This window comes from Chinchilla lanigera, unplaced genomic scaffold, assembly GCF_000276665.1.
Source record: "Chinchilla lanigera isolate Chin_1 unplaced genomic scaffold, ChiLan1.0 scaffold00064, whole genome shotgun sequence".
NCBI lineage: Eukaryota > Metazoa > Chordata > Mammalia > Rodentia > Chinchillidae > Chinchilla > Chinchilla lanigera.
In genome coordinates, this window is record NW_004955465.1 from 10,145,825 (window position 1) to 10,156,449 (window position 10,625).

Here is a 10,625-nt window from a genome sequence, read left to right on the forward strand (position 1 = left end):
ACGGACAATCTTAAAAAAAGATTGAAGGTGAAGATGAGCTCCTCCAAAGAACAGAAGGTGTATACACAGAAAGGTGTATACACCCAAACAAGAGAAGCAAAATCTGAAAAGTAAAAGATAGAACTGAAAGCAGAATCCTACAAATTCACAATCACAGGTGGAGACTTCAACACTCCTCTCAACAACTGAAGAAGCAACTAAACAGAAGATCAGTAGACACAGGAATATAAAAACAGCATCAAGCAATAGGATTTCAACAAGATTTATAGAACAGTGCTAACATGAGCAGGAAACCCAAGTGTTCTCCTTAATTGCCAATACAGCATATACCAAGACAGACCATAAGCTGGGCCATATACACAAAAAGCCTCTACAAACTTGAAAGACAGAGACACAGAATGTGTTCTCTACCCACATTGAAATTTTGTTTGTTTTTGTTTTTTGGTTTTTCTCCGGTACAGGGAACCGAACTCACGACCTTGCGCTTGCCAGGCAGGCGCTTTTTGCCGCTGAGCTAAATCCCCAGCCCCCCACATTGAAATTTTAAAACAGATCAGTAACAGGAAGATTGAAGAAAAATCTTCAAAGTCTTGAAAACTAAGCAGCACATTTCTAAATAATACAGGGGTCAACAAAAAAGTTTGAAGGGAAATTTTAAAAATGCATTAAAGTTAATGAATATAAAAATACACATGTCAAAAATTGTGGGACCCAACTAAAGCAGGGCTGAGAGGGAAATTTATGGCAATAAATGTGCGTATTAGAAAACAGAAAAAGTCTCAAATCAGTAATTTTGAGTTCCCACAGGAACCTAGAAAATGAAAAGCAAAACAAACACAAAGCAAACAGAAGGAAGTAACAGAGGTAAGGGCAGAAATCAATGAAAAAACGGTAGAGAAAAGTGAAACAAAAACTAGTTATTTGAAATGATCAATAAAATTGATAAATCTCTAGCAAAACTGAAAAGGACATAAATGGCTAATACCTGGAATGAAATAGTAGATACCACTATACAGTGAACCCTACCAACATAAAAAATATATGGGATACTAAATGCAGCTTTGCACATATAAACACAAAAACTTAGATAGAATAGAGCACTTGCTGAAAAAATACAAACTAGCACAGCTACCCCAACAGGAGACAGATCATCTTGAATAGTCCTACAACTATGAGGAAACTTACCTCATAACTTAACCACCCCTCATCTCCAGGTCCAGATGGTTTCGTGGGAGAATTTGACCAGTTTTCAAAATTCTACACATTGATAGATGATGTCCCATCATCCATAAGTTAATTACATCAAGTAGGATGTTACCTATAGCTAATATCATAACTAATAATGAAAGACTGAATGATTTCATCCTAAGATTAGGAACAAGATATGGATGTCTGTTCTCTGTTCTATTAAAGTTAGTGACAGGGGCTGGGGATTTAGCTCAGTGGCACAGTGCCTGCCTGGCAAGTGCAAGGTCATGAGTTCGATTCCCAGTACTGGGAAAAAACCCAAAAAAACCAAAAAACAAAATACAAAATAAATAAAAAATAAAAAAAAAAAAGTTAGTGACAGAAGTCTAGGCAGTACAATAATGCAAGAAAATGAAATAAAAGACACACAGTTAACATGACCTTTAATCCTACCCATAATGCTGAAATGACAGGATTTCATTCTTATGACTGACTAATATTCCATTGTGTATATATGGTACCATGGTTTCTTTCATCCATTCATCCACTGATGGGCACCTACGCTGACTCTGTATTTTAGCTATTGTGAACAGTGCCTCAGTAGCCATGGAAGATGTTACCATTGGGGGAAGGAGTAAATGGTACATGGGATCTCTTTGTATTGTTTCTTATGCCTGCATGTGAATGTACAAGTATCCCAAAAGAAGAACTTCAATTTTGAAAGTGAAATGGCACAGAACATGAGAGGAGAAGCCAGGAAAAGATTAAGACTGATGGAGCATGTGTGGAAAACAGACAACTAAACAAAGTGCCCCTTTGTTTAGTAAGCCTCTGGTGGTAGTAGTCAGCAGAGCGTTACTTCCCATAAAAATATGACAGCAAAATGCTTTATAGCTCCTTACTACCTTGCTATTATATCTTTCTTGCTCAACTGATTTACTTCTTTCCTTTCCCTACTTCACAAGCTCCTGTGTCACGTAGGGAATTGGAAGGGATGCAAGGATGTGTCAAACATCCATGTCCCCTTATTTCTCTTCATAGTGGGACCAATCTAAACTCACAAAATACATTCCTAAAGATGCCAACTAAACAAGGGAAGAGAGAAAAATGAAAGAAACAAGGAAACAAGCAGGCCAGTTGAGCAACCCAAGTGCCTATCACCAGAGGAATGGACAAACGCAATGTGGTATATGCATACAATGGAGTATTATTAGCTATAAAAAGGAAGGAAATTCTGACATATAGTATAACATGGATTAACCTAGAAGACACTACACTTAGTGAAATAAGCCATGCACAAAGGAAAAACACTGTATGATTCCACTTATATGAGATACCAGAGTAGTCAAATTCATAGAGATGCAAAGTAGAATGCTGGTTGCCAGGGTTGAAAAGGAGAACATGGAATTTGTACTTCATGGGTAGAGTTCCCGTTTGGGAATGTGAAAAAGTCCTGGCGATGGACACACAGCAGTGGGAATGGACTTAATGCTACTGATGTGTATGCTTAAAAAGAGCTACGGTGTATGCATATTTCTAACCATAAAAAAGTTAACTCTAAAAACAAACAAGAAGGCCTTGTATCTCTTTATGGTTTTGAGAGGGATCTTTTTATCAAACAAAATGTTTGAAACCTGTAAAGTCAGTTTGATACCACAGTTTTCTGAAGACCCAAACTTCATTCCTGACATCATCTCACTTAGGACAACCACCACATGAATGAATCCTACAAAGTCAGGAAAAAAAAAATACTCTCACCGGGAAATGTTGGCCGAAGTTCTGGCTCCTCCTTCCAGCAGAGCTGCATGAGGTCGATGATCTCCTTGGGGCAGTGTTCAATGATCTCGTCCATGTCTGGCCTGTCTCCCCTTTTTATGCATACTATCAGCTGCTCCACACAGATGGTATCTATAAAGCAAAGAAAGCTTTGGGTGAGACTTTTGGCTTCTGCTCTTCCCTCAGGCAGAAGACAACAAAACTGGAATGATACTGCTTATTATCTCTGCCTAAAGTAAGCTTTTAGCAGAGTTGCCTCATTCGTAGAGCAGAATGGCCCCATCACAGGGAGCTGACACATTCCACTGCTGAGATGATCCAATATTTTAATTTGTGCAGATGAAAGACAAAATTTGAAACGAAGCTGCTTTCTTGTAGAATAAACGGCTTCTCTGGGTAAAGCCAGTGGTGACCCCAGATCTCCCTACTAAGGCAAATACAGGACAGCCCTTGCCTTTAAGTTTAGTTTAATGTATTTTTAAATATGGGGTTTGAGTAACACAGTTATGAGTACAGTAAGTTTTGCTGAATACAGAAAAGTAATGCTATCCAGGTAAAGAACAGGGAAGCAAGACCCAAGGAGGAGGACTCCAGTCCAGGGAAGCAGGTAACTAGTAGATTGGATAAGACAGAAGTCATGGTGCATCCTAGAATTTACTAGATTGGGATAACTGGGCATGCTGACAAAATAGAGAGAGAAGCAAAGGTCTTATATAAAGAGCCAGCCTCATATCCCATACTCAGGAGTCTCAACTTTATCCTAAAGGCCAGAGAGTCTGGGAAGGATTTTAAATGAGTGCAATGGCCCCATCTGCCTTTTAGGATGACCATTTTGGCTGCCACATGAATGGTGGAATGCATGAGGACCTGCAGCAAAATAAGGAGGGTCTCAACTAAGCAGATGCTGGTGGAGAGAGAAGCAGACAGATTTAAAGCTTTGAGGTCTTACTGGAGTGAGAGGTGAAGGGCCAGGTTGAGTCTGAGATGGCTCTAAGATTGCCGGCACATAACTTGGTAAAAAGATGGAAAAGTCATTTTCTGAACATCCAAAGAAGAGCAAAGGTGAAGAATTTACTGAGTACCAACTGTGTTCCAGGCAACCTGTGCAGATGCTAAGGAAATGGCAGTGAATGAATCAGATGTGGCACCAGCCCTCGGAACCTGCAGTCTAGTGGGCCACACTGCCATTGATAGAACAATTACAGATCTTAACTGATCTCACTGAAGGTCATTATCTCAGGTAATACTTCTGATTAATATTACAGTCCCACTCCTCTACAAATGCCTTACTCTCATATGGCTCTTTATTTGCAAATATCGCCCAAAGAACTATGCCAAAGCTATACACGTCTGACTTCTCCGTGGGCTTGACATTGATGTTGCTGAGGTGCTCGGGGGCCATGTAATACAGGGTGCCACCATTTTTCTTAGTGGTACTATCAGCCTTCCTCTGCTCGTTGTGTTCCTCTTTAGTCAGTTTGCTCCACGTCTTAAAGGAAGCAACGCCAAGGTCAGCTATCTGCAAGAGATCAAACCATTGGGATTACTGAGTGACGGCTACAAACCAATCAGATGTGGCTGAAAATTAGGGGCTTTTCTGAGAGGTGACTGAAGTACAGAAACACTAGGTTCCACCAGGAATGTTCCACTAGGAACGTTGAAATTAGCTCTGGAACAGACTCATAAAAACCTGTCTTTCTTCACTCATCTGGAAGATCTCCCCTAAGAAATATTCATGTGGTATTTCGGTATCTTCATTCTTATGCAACAAAAAGGAGAGGGGAAAGCAGAAGAAATTTATGCCATAACACCAATAACAAATTGTGTTTATATTCTGACTCTTCATTTACTCTGCACATGTGTTTCAGCTATTTCTAGGGCTGGAGGGACACCTTATCTTCTTAGCACATTTATATAGCAGACAGAAGCCAGGTACTACACCTTCTGTTCCCATGATGGTGTCCAGAGGCCCATGGGTGTGAGTCTCCAAGGATCCCAAAGACACACTGAAGACAAGAGCTATGGTGCTGTTTTTTTGAGTTGGTAACTTGGACCTAAGACAAGATGGGATACGACAGAAGGGAGAAAAAACAGGAAAGCACAGACAAATACCAAGGTCAGACATGGAGCAGAGGGCTAAGTGGCAGGGCAAAATGACAGAAGAATACAGTTAAGAAAGAACCTGAGGTGACAGGTTTTCACTTCTCTTTCTAGAAATCCAAGAATTTGGAAGTGCATTATGACATGCGATTATCTGAACACTCACAAATGTTAACCTTTAGTGATATGACAGAGGCTGTTAACTTAAAGAAAGAAACTTCTTTAAAGACATTGGATAAAAACCTGGCCATGACTCAAGAGTGTTAGAAGCAGAATCTTGCAGGCGGGTTACATTCCCAGCCCCGACTCAGGTTCCTATACTTAGATTCCTGTTGCCAAAAGCAATGAATGTGCTGCTCCCCGCAGCTAAATCTTGCCCTGGAATGAACAAAAGAAAGATCCCTTTCCCTTGTTCCCTTTACTACAATGGAGTTTTCAAAAGAAAATTGATTTTTTTTTTTTTTAAAAAAATGCAGCAGATGAAAATAAAAAACTTCAAATCAGCTGACTTTCAAAGCCCAGGTTTTTGATGCCCAAGTGGTCAGTTCACTGCTGATCTGACTCTGGCCAAATGTGAGTTCTAAGAACCTCCCACACACCCCTGCACATTCCCCTGCATCTCCAGAGTCGTGGCCACACAGATTCCCTGGAAAGATGATGAGGCCGATGAGGCCCTATTGCAGGGTAAACAAAGCAACCCTTGAATGCTTCTACCTCAAAGCCTAACAGAGGAGGAAAACAAAATTGCAAGACAGGTTTGCTTGCCTAACCCATTCAGATGTGCTCCTCAGCAAAAGGTTTCATCTGCATCCTTACAGTCATCTCCCAACCCCATCAAGCCTGATCTGTCCTTTGGCAGCCTCGCCTTGAGTTACACACTGAGCTAGGTCTTCCTCTATCATGTACCACCTATACCTATGTGAATGGATTTACAGTGCAGTCAGAACTAAAATTAACCTTTTAGAAGCCTAGAGACTAAGTGACATTTACCTTAATGTGAAAGTCATTATCAACAAGGATATTTTCAGGCTTCAGGTCCTTATGTATCACACCTTCTCCATGTAAGTAGCACATTCCTTCAATAGTCTCTGCAATTATCCTTCCTTTTACAGAAAGTGGGATACTGATCTGAAATGAGAACGTATTTGTGCAGAGGAAGATAACCAAACAGGCAACAACTCCATGAAATAGTAATGGGATCCAAACCTGAGGACAGAGATACCACATTTCCACCACACACCCTGCAGCAATGTTGTCACTGTGCAACAAGCCCCCCTTTCAGGAAAAATTCCTTTCTAAGGGCTAAAGGGTATTGACGTGATTTTTTGTCAGTGTAAAACCAAAAATTCCATGCAGGTTTCATGGCATATAAAGATCCTGTAAAATTAAGCTCCTCCCAACACTTACTATTTAAGATTGTATCCTCAATGACTTCAATGAATGAACCAGTATACAGATAACCATTTTCTATGGCATATGGTCACTTCTTACCTGTGTCTTTTCCTTGACAACATCATTCTGGCTAGGATTCCTGAGCAACTAGTGCAACATCTTAACAGGTGCATAAACTTTAAAAAGTAATTTAGAATTATTTGGTTTTGGCAAACTAGTTTTTCTCTTTTAAATCTTATCCATTATTACTGCAGCTTATGTTCTGTGTTTAACCTGTAATAAAAGTTTCCTAAATGCATCAAAGTACAGTCATGAATATTCCACCTTATTTTACATTCTGTATAGTGCATATGCTTTTATGAATTGCTGTCAGTTATGGTCAAGCTAGTGTACATGACGTCATCATTAACCCGTATTTATCTTTTGTCACATACACCCCATGTCAGACCATATGCCTCTGAAGAGCGGCCCTCTCCTGAAGTGTGGTGGCACAAAGAGGCTGGCAGGTATGGAAACAGGTCAGCCACACCCCCAGACACACAGGGGACCTTTTGAGCAAGGACACAGAGACCGTCAGAGGGATGAAGGAGAGAAAACCCTTCAGCAGGGGAAGGCAGGGAAGATCTAAGAGCCAGCCATGGTGGGACAGGCCTGTAAACCCAGCTACTTGGGAGACTGAGGCAGAAGGATCACAAGTGTAAAGCCAGCCTGGGCAACTTAGCAAGACAGAGTGTCAAAATTTTTAAAACTAAGGGAGAGAAGGGTGGGGATGCAGCTCAGTGGCAGAGCACCCCTAGGTTTGCTTCTCATTAGTGTGTACACACACAATCAAGGACTAACTTCAGGAAATCCAACAAACTAGAGTAACTCACAAAGGGATTATTATATATCAGTGAGCTACGGGCAGCTCAGCAATACCTAACAGCCAGCCAGCACCCAGAGCTGCACAGAGAGCCCCGACGGTGTCCGCTACCTGGGCTTTGAGCACATTCATGAGGTTGCCCTTCTCCATGAACTCCATCACCAGGGAGTATTTCCCTTCCTCAATGATGACGCCCAGCAGCTTCACCACGCGGTTGTGACTCAGTCTGTACATCATCTTCCCCTCCTCCAGGAGGGACTCGTTGTACCTGTGGGCAGAAAGGCCCCGTGCTGAGGTGATACAACCAGCCCTTCTCTGTGGAGCCCAAGAGCCTCCGGAGCACTGCCTCACACTGTCCCACTCGGGCCTTGTCTGGTCTCCCTGGGCACAGACCAGTGTTACTGAGCAGGGGGCTGCTTCCCCTTTGTGGCCCTGTTCCAGTCCTGGCAGCAGGAGCTCAAGACTGTAAATAACAAATGCAAAGCACACGGGCAGCAGCAACACGGCCTCAACAGAACACTGTGCTGGACAGTACAGGACAGGAGAGGAAGAGAGAGAGGGAACGTGAGCACTCTCAGAACTGCTCCAAAAAGGACTGAATCTGCCCTTTTTTCATTTTTAGGTTTGTCCTTGCCAAAAATGTAAAGCGAGTAGGCCTGTTTTCACTGTTCCTCCCACTTTCTTTACATTGCCCAGGGGGGAGTGTTGCCCCCGCCTCTGCTCCCAACTCACTCCATGCGCTTGGGCCCCGTGTACACCTTTTTCAGGATCACGTGTTTATGCGTCTTGTGGAAACACAAGGACACTGCCCCGAAGCCTCCGCTGTCTAGATCTTCTTCCCACAGGAGGTCGCTGGAATTCATCTTAATGTCCTCCAAGGACATGTTTGCTTGTTCTCTGAATGCTCAGAATGCCCCAAAACACGCCACTTTCTTTTTTGCTTATTGTTTTTTTGGTGCCGTGCCCTGTAAGAAAACAGAGGACAACTTAGGACAAAGAAATCTTGATCCAAAAAACCACATGTTTGGTGTGCCTTTGTCTTTCTGAGCATAGATGACATAATCACTAAGATGAGTTGTTTTCTACGAATCATAGAAGACCACAATTTTTATTCCCACAGACTTTTTATTTCTGGCAGTACAGTGCACATGAAAAATTTAAAAACTTTCCTGCTACAAGAGACCTATATATCTTCGAGGACATAATTCGAACATCTACTCAAATGCATAGTTAACTCAATAGAAAAAGTATTTCAGGAACAGTAAACAATCCACTGGACAAGGAGCAGTGGCCTGTGTGGGAGGCCTGCAGGCCACCCTCACCATCCAGACATCTGGGGTTTAAAGCCCTACCAGGGGTATGAGCTGAGGTGAGGGCAGGCAAGAGACAGGCTGAGACTCCCAGTGGCACGGCCCTCCTCACCATGCTACTCGCTGGTAGAAGAAGAGACCAGGAAAAACATAGTCCTCTGATAAAGGAGTTCCTCTACCTCAGACTAGGCATGAGGGATAAAAACAAATCTCTGTGAGTTCCTGACCTTGGACTGGCCTTCAAATTGATCTGGGCTTTGAATTTAGAGGGTAGTAGCCATCCACTTCGGGCTGCGGTTCCTCCAAACTAAGAACTTTTGTGTAGAAAGTGGTCATAGGATAATGACATCCTCAGGTTATATAGCTAGAGCCAAAAACATGCATTCAAGTCAGGCTAGACAGCATTCCCATCCAAAAAGCTAAATGTAACAGAACCTGGCTGTCCAAAGTTATAAACTACAAAAGAAAAACTCACTGTGAGCCAGAGCCAGCACATAACAACAAAAAGCAATACTAGGTACCGTGAAAGCTAACAACTTCAGGTAATCAAACTATTCGGTTGCATCACAAAATAAACAGGCTTAAAACAGTTATGAGTAAAGTAGGAAATAGACTATAAAGAACAGTGCTCTCTGAATAGGAAGAGGTTTGACAGAATGAGGATTCAGACAATCTCTCTGTGTTGTGTAGTATATAATGATAGATCTCAGAACAGCACCATTAGGGAAGGTCTGACAGTTTCTTTTAAAACTAAATATGACCCTATATAGTATGACCCAGCAATTCTACTCCCAAGACAAATGAAAACATACATCCAAAAAGACTTGTATGACTTTAGAGCAGCTTTATTTGTAATAGCTGCAGAGGGGAGACAGCTATCCAAGAGCAGGGGTGTGGTAAAGTATTATACAATGTATTATCACTCAGCAATAAAAAGGAGCTGAATTACTAATGCACAAAACAGCACAGATGAAATGCAAAAGCATGATGCTGGGTGGAAGAGGAATACAAAATTGTAGGCATGTTGATGTACGTAAGGGGATATGTGATACAGTAAGCAGTACAAAACTGTACCAGCAGCACACATAAGGAAATAGACTGTAAAATCTTCCTGACTTTATTTACACTTTGTTGTTTCTCAGAATGTTGGGGCACCAGTTTAAAAGTACCATGGGCAGGGCTTTCTAAAAACACATGACTGTCTACAGTCTTGTCCGGTGGCTTGCTGCAGACAACTCAGGTAAGTGACCTTCTACACCTGGGCAAAGGCTACCGGATGACTCCCACGTACCAGCATACTTGGCTGGCATTACTGGGCACCTGCCCCATGACATAAGGCACTGCTGAGCAAGAGAAGTGTTTTCCAGGAAAGAAGCATATCTGGGAGACGGACAGGGAGGGGAGGCTGTCAGGTAAAGGGGTGGAGGCTGCAGGGAAGGGGTAAGGCCCAGACCGAAGGTGAGACAGCAGGCGCCATAACATATCATCAGCACAGAAGGCAGGCTCCCCTTGTGAATGTGAGCTCTAGCTCTGTAATTCATTAGCCCTGTGACCTTGGGACAGATACCTAACCCTCAGTTTTCTCAACACAAGAGGGGTGTCTTGGTTACTTTTTTCTCGTTGCTGAGACAAAATACCCAACGTCCAAAATGAAGGAAGGAGAGGTTTATTTAGCTTACAGTTTGTGGAGGTTTCAGTCCATACTTGGCTGGCTCGGAGGCAGAAGATAGCAAAGCAACAAGAGCAAAGGGGGTAATGGCAGCCGAACAGCAAAGCAGCCAGAGCAAACTGGAGGAATGGAGGCAAGCAGCTTCTTTTTCTGTCTTACTTTGTAAACAGGCTACCCCCCCTAAGGGGCGTGTAGCTCTCACATAATCTCCATGCCCTCCTCTTCCACAGGCTCAGGATGTACACAAAGTAAGCACCCTGGCTTCCTGCTGAGTTACTTAGCCAAACCTCTAGACTCCCCAAGTTGACACAATGTATCAACCATAACA

The 10,625-nt window shown here is 42.5% G+C and overlaps 1 protein-coding gene across 2 annotated transcripts in view; it reads right to left on the reverse strand.

Annotated features, from left to right (window-relative positions):
* Ripk1 (receptor (TNFRSF)-interacting serine-threonine kinase 1) overlaps positions 1 to 10,625 on the reverse strand; it is a 39,989-nt gene that overhangs the window by 17,918 nt on the left and 11,446 nt on the right. For both annotated transcript variants that reach the window (XM_005398899.2, XM_005398900.2), the window contains exons 2-6: positions 8,051 to 8,283; positions 7,430 to 7,586; positions 6,055 to 6,192; positions 4,255 to 4,483; positions 2,947 to 3,096 (exon numbers count right to left, since the gene is read on the reverse strand). In XM_005398899.2, coding sequence (XP_005398956.1) covers positions 2,947 to 3,096; positions 4,255 to 4,483; positions 6,055 to 6,192; positions 7,430 to 7,586; positions 8,051 to 8,202 — 826 coding nt within the window. In that variant the 5' untranslated portion in view covers positions 8,203 to 8,283. The remainder of the gene's footprint in view (positions 1 to 2,946; positions 3,097 to 4,254; positions 4,484 to 6,054; positions 6,193 to 7,429; positions 7,587 to 8,050; positions 8,284 to 10,625) is intronic.